Genomic DNA, 17,438 nt, shown 5'->3' with positions numbered 1-17,438 from the left:
CTGGTGGCCGGATAGAAAGGAATACCTTCATACTTTCGAATTGGCACAAACTATACCTACTCTCGAAGGCTATTTTAAGAAAAGACGTGATTTTTTTCGTACAAAAGCGATAGAGGGTTCCGTGCCCTATAGGTGATTAGCGGAACCCTAGTTATATCGCTACGCTGCAGGGCTACTACGAAACTCGAAACTCGAAGTTCGTGTCGTGCGATCCCTCTGACACCTATGTATACTATTTAATACAAGAGCGAGAGGGACGGTACGATACGAACTTCGAGTTTCGAGTTTCGTAGTAGCCCAGCTGCTCGTCCTTCTGTCTGTCCGTGACCAAGAACCTAAATTAATATTAAAGATGGCTGAAACAAAAGTACATTTAAATTTAAAACTTAAAAATGTCCTATCCAACCAATAAAAAAAACTCAGACTGCGTATATTTTAATAAGAAATAAATATCTACTAACACTAGATTTTTATGAGAAGATACGACCGTATGTAGCGTATATTTTGATTTACAATCACCTGCATTTTTCTCTATCATAGCTTTAGAAATAGAGTCTTATCAGATATTAAAATTTATACACGTTTTATTGTGTCAGATATAGACACTGGTGACTAAAATTAAAAATTCGTGCAGTACAATCGGTACGTGAGTCCGACTCGCTCTCGGCTGATTTTTGCTCTGTACGTTCCTTGTAACCCCTTACATTTTTACCCATGGCTAGGTATTTACAAGATATTATTTGGTGCGTTTTCATAAAAATCCATTTACTCATTTTTGCGTTATTAAGTAATAAACATTAAATACTCGTAGTACTCATCATTGGTAATAGCTAGTCAGCTAGTTAAAAAAAGTACGTAATCCACACTCCATGAGGATTTCAAAAAAATCGGAAAGATTTGTTAGCCATTATAATTAGTCACTTACATATCAAATTTGAAATTGCTTTATTTAATTGAATAGATTTCTGGGTACATAAAAAAATATTCTATTTCTTTGTCAATTAGATTATCAGATTCGCACTCCCAGATCAACAGTGGTTCAATTAAAAATAATGCACGATTTCAATGTAGACGTTCTAGAACTTAAATAAAATTAAGTCTAAATTAAAATGATACATTATTTTGGTTGACCCACTGCTGATTTGGGAGTGCGAATGTCACTCCTTATTAAAAAGCGTAGGTACGTAATGATACTTCAGACAAAACTTTAACCAGCTATTAATATACTGAAAATTAAAAAAAAAGAAAAAATCAACATAATTAATCATCATCAGCCGGAAGACGTCCACTGCTGAACAAAGGCCTCCCCCTTAGAACGCCACAGTGAACGACAACTAGCCACTTACATCCACCGGTTTCCCGCAACTCTCTAGATGTCGTCAGTCCACCTAGTGGGAGGCCTGCCAACGCTTCGTCTTCCGATACGCGGTCGGAAAATAAAAAATACCTACGTGTCTGATATTTTTTTTATATCTAATTGTCGAACTTACTATATTTTTTCAAGAATCTAGTCTATAATACTTAAATATTCCGTTGATCAGTGGACGTCTTCCGACTGATGATGATGATGAGATAAGAGTCCTCTCATCACGTTGAAGAAGTCAATCACAACTGACAAAAGAATCCTCGGAAAGCACTGAAGCGAGACGATTTAATGTATTCAAACGAACAGAAATGTAAATTATTTGACCGTTGAAATTATCAAGGGCATTGCTGCTGACAGATCTTATTTATATTCATTGCTTTGCCATATTTAAGCCAGGTTTTCTAGCTCTGTCTAAATATAAGTTGTATGTAAACCTATTTAGAATATACTTGCTCGTTTTCCATCCAGTCAAATAAAAAAAATATATATATGACAATGTTTGCATGCCAATATATCTTGTTAGACATGTCGGTGCACATTATTTATTATCTCGGATACTAACGCGATGATTCGCGCTGTCATCGTTCATCCACTATTACCTCTCATATTTCGTTTTATAGATTTTTTTTACCGTACGACGGCATAACCTACTAGACACTGGCAAAATTGCCCTCCAATGGTCAGAGCCATATTTTTCTAAAAAACCAACCATTTTTTAGATCAATTATACCATTGTCTAAAGCAAAATAAACTATATAATTTCTATGTGGTTTTTGGTGTATTTTTCTGTTTTTTATTTCAACTACAATTTTGTTACTTTTACGGTCATCCCGTAAAATCCACAAATCCAAAAAGACTCCAAAAACCAATCTTAATTTGATTGCTTAATAGCGACATCTCTTGTCTGGGTGAGCCTCCGATCAACGAGGGGTGAGCAGTTAGTTCCGGGGTGCTGAAAGTTTCTCGATGAGGGCTAAAGCATAGATGTCGCTAGTGTCGCTGATTAAGTGACTTTGTGGTGCATAGGAAAAATTCGTGTCTGTACCACAGAATAACTAATAGTACTATCGTCTGTACTCCTGTCCAGTGGTCGTGTAGCGGTATAGCCCGCATCTTTTTCTTTGCATTTATGTTTAAGTTTGTATTTTCGATACTTCATTTCTATTTAATTTAATTCTGTCAAATATAATATATGTTTGTTTCCAAAACAAATATTAAGTATTATGTATTTAAACATAGTGTAGTGCATCTTGTATGACAATTGACAACACAAAGATTTTTTTCACGAGACACAATCTTAACTACTAGATATTATAATATTAAACCCATTATCTACTAAATTCCACAGCCGACTCTAAATAAAGAAACTTTGATTATGCCCGATGACTTGTCGCAAACTAATTCCGAATTCCCAAATGAAATTATACTCGGCATCGCCTCCTTCGTCTGTAACGAACGATATTGTGTAATAACGCGTTATAACTCTCGTTATTTAGATGGACACCCAAATAAAGTGATCATTGTATTTTTAATCGACTTCAAAAAAGGAGGAGGTTCTATGTAACGTTTTTAAACTTTCGTGATTCTCACTCATAGTCAAAATACCACAAACGGGACTTATCACGCTCGCGATGCTAGGCAGACTTGAAACCCCACACTTCAGTCTACTCGTGACCACGGCAACTGTAACGTTGCCGAAACGTCGAGGTAAATATTACTTGTGTAATAATAGCGTGATAAGTCCCGTTTGTGGTATTTTGACTATGAGGTTCTATGTTCCAATGTTTGTATTTTTTTTAATGTATGTTCGCCGATTACTCAGTCAATTGTGGACCGATTTTCAAAAATCTTATTTTATTCGAAAGAATGTGCTTCTGAGGTAGTCCCATTGTCACCAAGTTAAGATCTGATGATGGGATCCCTGGGAAATCGAGGGCAAACCTCAAAATTTATAGGCACACCTATGGCGATTTTGGCATTTTTAGCATTAAGACAAGAAAGTATCACTTGGTAAACTGGACCTGATAAAGAAGACCGTAGATGGCCAATAGAACTCGTCAAAGCTAAGTACCTAATGCTCGCGTGTCTATAAACGATCATGATTACCATAATAAACCAAGTTAAGTGACTAAGAAGAAGCTTTAAGTTAATGATTCTTTCGACTTGAACTGATGCTGAAGCCGGAAGGTAGGCAACGGAACTCTGTTATAAAACAACGTAAACCTTGTTTGGGCTTAATGGAATCGTTGTGATATGTACTTTGGCTACAAATCACTAAACAGTGAGAAATAAACAAATTTTTTAACAAAAAAGTAAAACCGACTCAAAAAAAATAACAAAAATGGAACCGACTACATAACTCTTGAAAATATTTTTCTAGGTAGATACCTAAATACTAGCTCGAAGTCGGTGACTCAGCACGGTCCAGCAGGAGTGATTGAAACCCATAGTATATGTAGGTGAGGTAGACGACTATTGTTCCACTCCTGCTAGCTCGTGCTGAGGCACCGACTTCGAGCTAGTAGGTACCTACCTAGAAAAATATTTTCAAGAGTTTTGTAGTCGGTTCCATTTTTTTTTGAGTCCGTTTTACTTTTTTGTTAAAAATTTTAATTAGATTAATTTTCCTAGTTCAGACTCCAGTCCTTCACAAAAGTTACTAGTAACTAAACAACATTACCTATATTGTTTTGTTATAACTTTTGTTGTGCTCGTATTACTACGTTTGTATGGTGAAAATAAATGCTTATTATTATTTATTGTGCACTCTGAATTATTATTAGCTTGAGCACCAGCCACAGCTGTTTTGACATTTGACACTAAATAATAAACTTACATATTAATTTTTTTTTATTCCTGTAAGTACCTAATGATGGAAAATTTATTTAAGAATATAAACTTATAGAAAATACAATCATATACCTAAGAGCTAAATACTACTAAATAATAAATCTACTAGCTAACTTAAATAATATTTTTATAATTAAAAAAATACCGCCTCGAATCGTTCCTGCCGCAAAGGTGCCCAACACGCTTGCCGCGTTCCCGCGTTGAACGGCGATAGATAGCCTTTGCATCAAGAACGACTCGGAGCGAGAGTCTAATCCCCGGTGTCCTACCTCTTTAAAAAAAAACTTAGCCTCCGAGCACCAACAACCAGTCGTCTCCACCGCAAGCGCAACAAATATGTAATTGGAGAGGGCTGAATATTTCTCGCGCTTCCTAAGGGCCGCTGATTCCGCAGCAGCTCCCGCGGTCCTCGTGGTTCGACCCAGGTGCGAGGCTGCAAAAGTGCTGATGCAGGTAGCGTCCCAGAAACCCCCTGTTACACTATTCATTGATTAATGCTAAGTGACGACCGGATATCTACGTTGTTAGTGACCCTGACTAAGAAGCTAGCGGTTGCGGGTTCGATCTCCGCGACGGGAAAATATTTGTATGATGAATATTTGTAGTGAGTCTTGGTTGTTTGTATGTATTTAAGCGTTTATTATATATACATGTATGTCTATCCGTTATATAGCACCCACAGTACATACAAGCTATGCTTAGTTTGGGGCTAGGTCAATTGGTGTGATTTGTCCCAAGATATTATGACAAGATAATATTTTATGTGACAGATATCTGTGATGCCTTCTCTGTTTGTTTTGTCAGAATAGACGAAGACGGCATCACATTTATCTGTCAAATAAAATTTATCCATGAGTGGTGAAACCAACCCTGACTTTTTTTTTTGATCTCATTATGAAGTTTTGAATGCTCCAGTCATTCCAGTATGGTAAAGTCAGGGTACTTTGGCCTAATCTTATCCTATGCCATTTCCAGGGTCTCAAACTATCTTCATACCAAACATTTAAATTGGATCAGTGGATTAATCGTGAAGACGTAATAGACTGGCAGATACTTTCGTATTTACAATATTAGTAAGGATAGAAGGGATTAAAAACGTTATCAACAAACAACGCACCATAGTACAGTACACCTAGAATACGAGACACGGCGGTATTTTTCATTTTCCTGAAGACTCATAAGAGAAAGAAAAAGAAAACATCTGTTTCGAGATACAAACGACATTAGCAAAACAAAGCAGTTTAATTTTAATAAACGAATTGAGAGTCTTAATTTTTAAACATATTTTTATTACTTGATACTCTTAAAATATTTCGAGCTATGCTGCAGCAAAGGATACACTTTGCTTTTCACAGCAATGAACACACAAAAATAAGTAAACAACAAACATGTTCATAAATCTAATTCAAAATGTAAATAGACAATTATAAATTTAATAGCATTCCTTTTCCTTCAAACAATAATTCGACTGTTGTAACAGCTCCAAACACTTCCAAATACCTTTCTCGCGCTCGACTGTCTACCATCACTTCCGTCCTCTATAAAACCTAAGTGCATCACTACAGAGTATCACTGCAACAGAGAACCGGGGTAAACGACGGACATGCAGACCTTTGTGAGTAATATATTATCTTTATTCTATTAAAAACAGTTCAGTTGTACTGCCAAGTTTCTTGCGGCTCATTCTTCGACAAACATGGTCTTTCCAAAAGCTCTGAGATAAAAAAGTGACATGTACTTAAAATAGTCCTTTGCAGCCTATTCAGGTACTTACAAAATAAATGATTTGGATTTGATTTTGAGTCATACTATGGAAATATTAAGTCACTTACCACTGTTTAGGTATATTAAGCCGCATAATACAATCATACTGATAATACAGACGTCAATATTTTAATTGGACTGTAGATTTTTATAGAAGCACAATTTTTTCACGTTGCAAAAGTATCTACTATCTTTAAACTTTAGTTTCTACTAGCTTTAATGTAAAATAGAACAATATAATTTATTTACACATATTCTATAAACTATACATAGAAAGATAGCAACATTAGAAAGTAATAACAAATAAATATCGAAGACTAATAAATTGATTAACGAAGAAGAAAAAGTGGTCAAGTCAGTCTGTCAGTCGGAGTGTTGCTGGCTTCCATTTGTTTACTAGCTTTAATTATATACTATCTTTAAGCGCTTAATCCAGATGGGTGCTAGAGTAGCAAGAATGTCTGAAATAGTTTAGTAAAATATAGCCTAAAACAAATGCTGTGAAACCACGTGGACTGGACATTGATTGAACTTTCATGGTCTATTAAAAGTAATGTTAATTGATTTTGCTGTGATTTTCTTTATAAAGCTTTCTTTAAAGTTTGCCTAACTGCAACACTGTCGTACCTATTTAATAACATTTAACGGTCATTTTTGCATACACGGAGTCTGCCTTCTTTAAATTTTACACTGCTGTGCACGTAGGTCATTTTTACACGGTCAAATTATAAACAGTGAAAAGTAGCTCAATAATCTCGTGTTTCAACTGTTCAAAATTAGGTGCCCTTAAACGGAGTTACTTCGGAAACATTGTGGCTACATCGACGATTATACAATTGTTAACAATAGGTATTGTTGACACGAAGTGAGCTTTTGAAACGTTTATGAAATGAAGGAATGAGGTCGAGTGGTTTGATTTATGTCTTCTCAAGTAAAGAACCATGGATTCGTGTCTACAATTACATTTGATGAGGATTGATGAGGATATTCGATTAAGGAATACATAGTACCTACTTGTTCCTGCGAAGATGGTGTGTAAGCGAAGTTTCTAATGCGAATTGGATCCGCATGCAGCTCAATCCATATTGTAAGAGAAGGCTTATGACCAGAAACAGGATGTACATAGGAATGAGATGATAATGTCTGAAAAGAAGATTGATGAAGACATCGACAGTAAATACTAAAGGCATGTAGAAGTTTTTTTTTCGACTGGATGGCAAACGAGCAAATGGGTCTCCAGATGGTAAGAGATCACCACCGCCCATAAACATCTGCAACACCAGGGGTATTGCAGACGCGTTGCCAACCTAGAGGCCTAAGATGGGATACCTCCCGTGCCAGTAATTTCACCGGCTGTCTTACTCTCCACGCCGAAACACAACAGTGCAGTCACTGCTGCTTCACGGCAGGATTAGCGAGCAAGATGGTGGTAGCAATCCGGGCGGACCTTGCACAAGGTCCTACCACCTGCAAAGAGTTGGAGCTTTTTTATCACACTACTTTTTAAATTCGCTCGGTCATTCAGTCTCCCAGCTGTTTTACGATAGTTGATAATTTAAAAAGACAAATAAAGTGTTTGCATTCCTCTTCTAATTGGTGCTTTTACTGAAAAAATGCGACGAGAGACTTTGTCAAGGACTTCCAAGTGGCACAAAAGTGGATTGATGGTTTAAAAATAGTGTAGTTAAAAGTGAAGATAGTGAATAAGTTACTATGAAACAGACATTGGGAATGCGAAATTGAAAATCTGCTCGAAAGCGAGCTGGACCGTCATCATCATCCCAGCCTATATACGTCCCACTGCTGGGCACAGGCAGAACAAGAGGGCTTGGGCCATAGTTCCCACGCGGGCCCAGTGCGGATTGGGAACTTCACACGCACCATTGAAATGCTTCGCAGGTTTGTGCAGGTTTCCTCGCGATGTTTTCCTTCACCGCAAAGCTCGTGGTAAATTTCAAATGTAATTCCGCACATGAATTTCGAAAAACTCAGAGGTGCGAGCAGGGGTTTGAACCCACGACCCTCTGCTTGAGAGGCGATAGGTCAAACCACTAGGGCACCACGGCGGAGCTGGAACGTCATACATGCGAAGTATTTCAGATTTTTAATATCGAAAGAATAGGCCGTACAAGTTTTGTTTAGTTTGGAACTAGATTAGTTGTGAAACTTAACAGATTTATTGAATCTACAATGAACTAGGTACATTTTTTTTTAAATTATTATAACCAATAATCGATTTTGTTACCTATTGATTTTGTTTATTTAAATAGGTAGTTTTCACAAAATAGTTCTATCAAAACTGTTATTAATCACCGAAATCTACATTACAAAGTAAAGCAGAAATATAAAAATAAACATAAGACGTTTTATTAAATTACTGAAATATTTTTTTAACAAACTGGATTGACCAGAGGCGTTAAAATAAATTGTGCGTCAATTTTTCCTAGTAGGAACAAAATGTATTCAAAAATGTATTAGAAGATTTTAATAAAAATACAAAAAAGTTAATTCAAAATGTTCAATTTAGAGAAAATTAAATTTATGAAACAAGCAGTTTCCTGTAAAATTTATAAAAAAAATAAATCCTTCCTTTTGTCGTTTTTTTTCTACATTTAGGTTTAGAGTTATGTTTAGGTTTTTTTTTAATTTCCAACGTAATTTCGGACATGATTGTCGAAAAACTCAGAGGTGCGATTCCAGATTTGAATCCACGATCCTCTGCTTGAGAAGCCACAGGTCAAAACATTGGCCACTACGGTTTCACAATTCACACTCGTTCAGTCAATAATTCAACAAAAATGCAATATGTATACTTCGAACTCATATTACAATGGCTGTAATTCAATCAATTAAATTTGTATTAATAGTTCTCGAATTTTAACCAAAAGCCTTCGTTTGAATGAAATGGCTTTGTTGAGTGTTTTGTTTCAACATTATTGATAACCTTTTCAAACAAAACGATAATCTTATTATAATGAGGGTTTTCACAGAGGCGAAATATCGCTAGATGGCGTTAGCATCGTGAGGTCCGTTTGACGTTTGACGTTTACTCGTGATTGGTTAAATAGCTAAACGAGCCAATCGCAAGCAAACGTCAAACGTCAAACGGACCTCACTATACTAACGCCATCTAGCGATATTTCGTCTCTTGGAAAACCCTCATTGATGTTGTGGAGAGCCTTGGGGGAGGCCTATGTCCAGCAGTAGACGTCTTTCGGCTGACATGATGATGATGATGATGAGTCATATTGTAACATTTAAAAGAAAAACTATCCCCTCCATGCTTTTTTCCCCGCCGCCATTTTGGAATATTATCTAGTTATCGTACAGTTTGATTAATTCGAGTTAACACTTGACAGATGGGCGTGCCAATTTTCAACTTTGACGTCATACAAATATAGCCATTTTTAGTATACCACTACCCACGTTTACAGATAATGTAAAAACTATTTTATTTGTATGACCTCAAAGTTGAAAATTAACTGAAGGCACGCCCATTTGTCAAGTGTTAACTCCAATTAATCGTACTGTAGTCACTTCGACAGCTGTTATGATTTTATGATGAATCTAATGCTACCCCATGTGTTGAGAATCGTCTAGCCATTTGGGCGACAGGGCTTAGAGTACTAAATATAGGCATAATTATGTACATACAATATGCTATAATAACATAACCCTTCTTTGCGCAATCCGGTAAACTGAGAAATATAATATGACCAGTTTCATGCAATTATCGCAAAATTGGAAGCAAGTGCTTGTTGTCGAACGACTCAATTGGGTATTGTATTAAAGTGTTTTGCCTACGCTAAAGAAATTATGGCGTATTATAATGTCACGGTACTCCAACTCGAGACCTTAAATTTAATTCAACAAGGTTGAAATTCAAAATTAAAATAAAGCAGACAAACGTCGTTGTTTAGTTTATCTGTTGGTTGTGTTTAAATTGTGAATGATTAATTGCTGTTATTGTTTATTCAATTAGTTATTATTTTGATAATAAGCAATAAAAACCTTAGAGTGCTCTTCTATCTTGAAAAACAATAGAACTAAAGATTAGCGTTTTTGATAAGTTTTACTTTATTTCATAGTCTGTCTGTTTGTTTTTTCGGGAACGTGTGGAAGTTTCGCGTTGAACTTATATCAGATAGGTACAGACTATAAAGTAACCGATATGGCCAAAGTTTCAAAATATTCGGGTCGAATCTACATATACAACTAATCTAAAGCAAATTAATTTAAGGATTTCCCTTAAGCTGCAAAGATGCTGGCAGCGTTCTTTCTCTGAATAGCTACCTAAGCTAATTCTTTGTCTGAGGAAGCTGCCAGCTCTTCGGCTGCTGTGACGTCTATCTTTTATAGGAAGAAAGAAAGTAGAAAACACATTTATTCGTGACAGTTTGCAGGTGGTAGGACCTTGTGCAAGGTCCGCCCGGATTGCTACCACCATCTTGCTCGCTAATTCTGCCGTGAAGCAGCAGTGCTTGCACTGTTGTGTTTCGGCGTGGAGAGTAAGACAGCCGGTGAAATTACTGGCACTTGAGGTATCCCATCTTAGGCCTCTAGGTTGGCAACGCATCTGCAATCCCCCTGGTGTTGCGAGTGTCTATGGGCAGTGGTGATCTCTTACCATCAGGAGACCCACTTGCTCGTTTGCCAACCAGTCGAATAATTAAAAAAAAAAAATGTATAAAAATAAACAGTAAATAATGGATACGATACAGTCAATAAGTTGAGATTCGTCGAAACTAACCAACACCTCGTCTTCGACTAACATGACCCTAATACGTCACTGCAACACTAGAATCAGTATGGATGGTGAAATTGAATTGCCGTCACACTTTCTGGAGGTCCAGTAATACCTTAGTACACTTAGTCAATGAGCCTGACTACCTGACCTATCGGTATTGTTAGATAAATTTACTCTCCGCATAAAACGCTGCTGACTAGATAGGCGAGCGGAGGATGTATAAAAATATTGATGGTCACAGTAGGTCTTGATTGTTATAATGAAAATTAGAAATACAATAAACAATTATTAACTTAATAAGTAAGAATTTGAATAAGTACCAAAATGTACGACTCAGTCCCGGAATTAATTAGTGTTTCATGCTCAGTTAATGCTGGGTAATATAATGCATTAACTCTTTTGTTCAAATAAGTCTGAAAACAATTGTGGTTTCTATACATTATTGAAATAAGAAATCATGAACCATGTATGGAAACCGCAAATTTTATCGGACTTATTTTAAGAAAAGAGTTAATGCATTATATTAACAGCACGAAACCCTAATTTTGTACGTCCTAGATTTCACCCTGTTATTATGTTGTTTGCCTCGGTCGGTTAAGGGCCAAAACTACACAAGAGTACGTACGTGAGAGCGGACCTCCGTCGACACTGTCTGTGTTGATTCTGATTGGAAAAAAACGCTATTGTAAAAATGCGTGCGAAGGGAAATTTTGCTAGGTACTAGGAAGTAAAGATTCCGGGAAATTGATCTAACAAACGGTACCGTAAACTGCTTCAACTTTGCCCTCTGGCCCCAACATTGCCTCATTCGATTTAGAGTCGATAACTTAGCACTCTTATAGGCTTTAAACTTTTATCTACACGGGAATGATTATTACGGGTGGATAAAAGTTTAAAAACCTAGAAGGGTGCTAGTTATCGACTGTAAATTGAGTCAGGCAATGTTAGGGCCAGAGGGCAAAGTTGAAGCAGTTTACGGTATGTGGTCGTTCGAGCAAAATGGACGTCAGGGATGCGGCCATTCATATCGACGCTTCCATTCGAAAATTCGTCATTGCAAAGTCACGTAACCAACAATAGTTAATGCTGCGTATCTGACTAGAGGCAACTACTAGCTGCGAAATCTCAAAATTTGCTACTTTTGTAGGTTACGTGGCATTGCAGTATAATTGGGATGCACCAAAAAAAAATAACCCATAGTATTTATTTTATTTTTGGAAAGAATAGGATATTTTAAGATACCATTTTCATCGATTTTGAATTTGGGTGAGTATTTTATTTTTTTTTATTTTTTTTACGAAATACGCTGGATGACGTCACAATGAGACAGCCCCGTTCCATTGCCTACAAAAATTCAGGTCGTACTTAACTTAATCTGTGGCATTACAATTTGACAATAATACAAGCACGGCTTAGGGTCCTAAATGAACCATGACAAATAGTTTTATTTATTTCTCTTCTTTTAGCTTCGATTATTCCTTTGTTTTTTTAATGGTGTGATAGCAAATACATATTTTTTATTAAAAGCTGATCTTTAAATTATTTTGGATTTGCTTGTAACGTAGTAATTTAATAATTTAATTTGTAAAAATACATTGGAAATACTCGTATACATTTCGGACTTTACGATAAATGACAACTGTTTAAAGCCGGGTGCGCATCATGTGATTAAAGTTCTATCTTTGTCACTCTTTGCTATTATAAGCAGGACAGCAACATTTCAAACTGTCAATTGGTTTTAGAGTGTAGACCTGCTTTATTACTGCCTTTGTGACGGTACACTGCAGGGGTCAAATGAAGGCCATTTCTTAAATTTTGTTTTTTTAAATCAGATTATCACATTTTTGGAATCTAATTTCTGAAAACGCTTCACAAAGCCTATTTCTCCAAATGGTTTTCGATTTATTATATGTTGTCAAAAATTGGGACATCCCAATTGACGAATTGATTTTTATTCATACCAATAGATTTCTAAAGTGTGAACTTCTCCTTACCTTATGTAAATTCGTTATTAGTTTCAAGGACTTATATTAACACATCAAAACTCTACGTAAATCGCAATTACCAGAATTAGGTTGACTGATTAAACATGAGGATATTTGATCGTGCCTGATATAGTTTTAAATATTGACTCAACGAACTAAAGTTTGCTGAGTGTATTTAGTTCAGGTAAAGGTTTAATTAATGTATTACTTCGATACGATATTAAGTAAAGATTGTCACAGGGAGGAGACGCGGCGCGATGCGATACGTTTAGGTTGCATTCACACTGGTAGCGTTTTTGATGGCGTTTTCTCGGTGGAGCGGGATCGCTGTCAAAAACGCTGGTGGACATAGGCTCTTCATTGAGTGACTATATCAACAAATGGGTACTTATTTTAGGATTCAGAGCCTCAGCCGGCAAAAACGGAACCATTTTAGATTGAACTTTGTTGTGTGTCCATCTAAACCTTTATCTCAATAACGCGTAAGTGTATCAAACTAAAATTACTTAATACCAATTACGCAGGTTTGCAACTCCTCGGAGCACTGAAAAAAATAAACGTCTAATACTCATTAAACAGTCTATACCCAATACCCAACTAAAAAAATCCTGAAATTTTGTCTGTTTATTTTGACAGGTTTTTGTCAGTAATTAATCTAAAATGACCTCACTGGGCGTACATTTTGTTTAAGAGTAGGGCTCTGCTAACACTGGATTCTCATAACACTCGGTGCATGAGTTCGACTCGCACTTGGCCGGTTTGTGTATGATATGATATTAATAATATCTAATAGTAATAATGGTCAATTTATTTATTGTGTGTTTGAGAAGTTCCATATTAATTTTATCAAAATCACTCTCAAAACAATATAATTATGATGTTATTAACATTTGAAGTAATTTGAGACAAAAAAACATCAAAGAAACTGAAAATAACCAACGATAGCAAAATAAAAGTTTTAATAATCCCTATGACACCGCAGAAACTTTAACAAACTTACATAGACCATCGCCAAATTATTCGCAAAGAACACTCTCCATACAAACAAATAACACCCTGACTGCATTTATAACATGGCATACTCGTAAATACAGACGGTGATATAATTTTATTTTTTGCACTGATTTCATGCTCCAGTTAGGTCTCTTTTAAAAAGCTCGAACCAATATAATAGTGTTAACCTAAAAACCATGAATTACGTGATTCCTATAATCTACTTACTAAGTAAGGTATTGTCAGAAATTGTCTATTTGCATGAAATAGTTGGATGAAGTAAGAACGACACAAAATGTTCCAGTCTAGTAGACATAACTGTGTAATGAATACTGTAGTGAATTCTTGTTTTTTTTATTGTAAGCTAACGTAAGTTTCTGTCAAGTAGGTTAAGCTAATTAGATCTTGATCTTGTTTTAAATTACCCATCTATCAATCTCATGATATTATCAGCCTTAGGACGTCCACTGTTGGACATAGACCTCCCCCATAGATCTTGTAGCTTCATTGACTCCATAAGTAAATATTTAAGAATAAATTTTAATAACAGCTTAGAACTTTTTAAGAAGTATCGTTTTTATATCAGCGAAGACTTAGTATTAAGTAAATGTGTTGTTTCACACAAATAATATGTTAAAATGAACAGCACCTACATTTTAGTTTTCATCAAAAATAAAACATATCAAAAGCACAGCAATAACTCAGCAAAAAACGAAGGCGCACAATTAACTTAAAACACAAAAAGTTATCAATTTATTTAATAAAGAGCACACAAAACGTTAAAAGGCACTTAAAAAACAACAAGATCACAAATGCGGTGCGACCGACCATAAATGTATTAAAAAGCGCAAGTCGCAACATAGTAACGGGTTCCGCATACAATAAGCAGTGAAGAAAGCACACTTGGAACGATCACTTTATGACAAAATTATACCCTGTCGTATTTATTTAACATTTCTCATTTGTGGATTTCTAAAAATTCACCTGACTTGAAATCGAACCGGTATATAATGTACTTCCTAACACACTCTACCTACCTAAGAAAACTGACAACATCGTAGTCAATATAAGAATATTTTTAAATAATAAAGTGATTGATACTATACTAGTCTAAAGAAAATAAGGGCCACTTGAGCTTCATCGGTAAAATAAAATCAACATTTTCGCATTTATCTGAATATATTTAACTCAGTAAAAAGTGTTTATATTTATTAGTATTTTCGTTTTACCAATGAAACTCTTTGATCTCTATTGTCTTTTAGGTAGTATCGTTCGTTACTGCTCATAAAAGATTAAACATTAATCTGACAAGATCAGCTAACAATATTCCAATCTAACAACGGAGCCCTAAACCGGAACAAGTCCAAGCCGAGGATGGTTTGCAGACCTTAATTGTTTTGTCGAAACAAGACTAGTTTTAGAAATACGCCAAGTGAAAGGTATTTGATTCAACATTGACGAATTATAAGACTGCAATTTGAAATCAAACGCGTTCAGTTAAGATCTTATTTTGTACGTAAAAAGTCCTTCCAATTATTTATCAATGAGTTCTCTTAATTAAGTACTTCTGTAAGAAGTTTAATTGGGTAGTTTCTCGAGACCATTTGAAAGTAATTGGCAATCATCTGCCGTCTTATTTTTGCTTTCGTAAAATTGTTGCATGCTACAAGCCATCTGTTTCGTAAGTTGGAGTTGAATTGGATATATATTTTCCACCTAGCATTGCTCTTTTACTTTATTTCGTATATGTAATCAGTTTCACTTTGATTCAAATTTATTTTGATTTTAATCGTGTTTCATTTATTGCTACATCAAACTTTATTAGTGAGGCATGCCAGATTAGTTACGGAACTCTATCGTGGGCAAGACGCGTTCTTAGCGGTTATTTTTTAATAAAATATTTTGTTATCTTTGTTGCAGATATGTTTATTGGGCTTGGCGGCAGCATGCCTAGCTGGTGGTATAGAATCCAGTGGATCGCACGACCAGGGAAGCAACAGTTGGAAACCAAGTAACGCACCAGCATTCGATTTCTCAACTCTTGGAAACGGACCTTATTTAGCAGGCCTTGGTCAAGATCATCAAGCACTTAGCCAGGGGCATGATCTAGGACAATCTTTTGGTCATGATGCTAGTGGGGGACAGTCATTTGATCATGGTGCTAATGGAGTGCAGTCATTTGGTCATGACGCAGGGCACGGCTATGAAGTATCTGAGCAAGGACAACCGAAGAGTTTCGATGTAGGTCACGGAGCTATATCATCTTTTGGTGGTTCTGGTCAAGACTTCAGCGGTGACTCGTACCTTCAAGCCGCTCATAGTTTTGGAAAGTATGGTCAGGGTTCATTTAATGCACATGGTGATAATGGCGGTCAGGGTGACGGTGGGCATAGACAAGAAGCTCATGGTTACTCGAGCGGTTACAGCAGTGAACAAAACGTTGAATTAAATGGACATAACGAAGAAGGCAACCAACATCAACAACAAGGTGGTCCATTAGGACATACTCAAGCTTTCATTCTTCATGACGGAGGCAATGATTACGGCCATGGTGGACAAGAAGCTTCAATCCATGATTTGGGTGTTCAAGGTTTTGGAGGTCATGACTTCGGTGGACAGCAAGGCCATGGTTTTGATGGAGGTTTAGGACATGCTGAGCCTTTTACTGTTGGAGAGCACACCGATGAACAACATCCCGTTGAAGTACCTTTATATAAGCACGTAACAGTACCAGTACACAGAACAGTCCAAGTAAATGTACCTAAGCCTATTCTTGTTGGTATCCCTCAACCGTATCCCGTTAAAGTTCCCGTCAACAAGCCTGTAGCTGTTCCTGTTGAGACAGAGATCTCTATCCCGATTGAGAAAGTTGTACCCTACCCAGTAGTGAAACATGTCCCTTACCCAGTTGAGAAACATGTTCCTTACAAAGTAGAAAAGACCGTGCATGTACATGTACCTCAGCCTTACCCTGTCAAGGTACCAATCTATAAGACCATTCATCATAATAAATATCATTAAAGACTGTTGATTTAAAGTAAGTACAAAGTGAATGTTGTTGATTTGAGTAATTGTGTGGATGCTTTGCGGTTGCTACCAAGCCATGTAAATATTGTTAACTAATTTTAAGTCATTTTCAACGTTGATGTTGTAGTTGATTTATTTATTTTTAAATGTTTGCTGAATAATTATACAATTGTTACCGTTTAATTAAAAAGTTTATTTTTCTCTAACCTTACCCGCAACGTCGCATGGATTAACTTTTCAGCCTAGTTCAATTTACATCTCGGTGTTTTACTAAATTTAAATGAGAATTCATGACACTTATCATGATCTTCATTTCCGTCCTATTTATGCAGGATAAAATACCTATCATTAATTTTATAATACACCTTAGCTATTAATGTCTTAAGCGCAACAATAATAGCATATTACATGCTTGGCACGATATATTTACTAAATAATGTTGTCGTAATCATAACTAAACATTCTCATAACATTGCTGAGAAACAAACAAGACTAAATTAATTATGTCACAGTCACAAAAAGTGAACGTACTGCTTGTCTAATAAGGAAGTTGTCCAGCTACTTTCTTCTTCATAAGTTGTTTCGTTAAGCCCCGGATACTTAAAAGGTGTTAGATAGGCTTATGAGTATCAATTTATTTTACAAGCTTTTATTTAACTTAGGGTAAGTTAAATAAAAGCTCGTTTATTTAATTGTTGTAGCTAAA

At 36.0% G+C, this 17,438-nt stretch overlaps 1 protein-coding gene across 1 annotated transcript; it reads left to right on the top strand.

Moving 5' to 3' along the window:
• Nucleotides 1–5,784: 5,784 nt before the first annotated feature.
• On the top strand, nucleotides 5,785–16,926 carry LOC141440294 (uncharacterized). The gene is made up of 2 exons (XM_074104764.1): nucleotides 5,785–5,831; nucleotides 15,626–16,926. Exons 1-2 carry the CDS (start codon nucleotides 5,820–5,822, stop codon nucleotides 16,724–16,726), a joined length of 1,113 nt encoding a protein of 370 aa, XP_073960865.1. The 5' UTR covers nucleotides 5,785–5,819; the 3' UTR covers nucleotides 16,727–16,926.
• The last annotated feature ends 512 nt before the right edge of the window (nucleotides 16,927–17,438 follow it).

Source organism: Choristoneura fumiferana, chromosome 22, assembly GCF_025370935.1.
Source record: "Choristoneura fumiferana chromosome 22, NRCan_CFum_1, whole genome shotgun sequence".
NCBI classification, from domain to species: domain Eukaryota; kingdom Metazoa; phylum Arthropoda; class Insecta; order Lepidoptera; family Tortricidae; genus Choristoneura; species Choristoneura fumiferana.
This window is presented reverse-complemented; position numbering and strand designations above follow the sequence as displayed.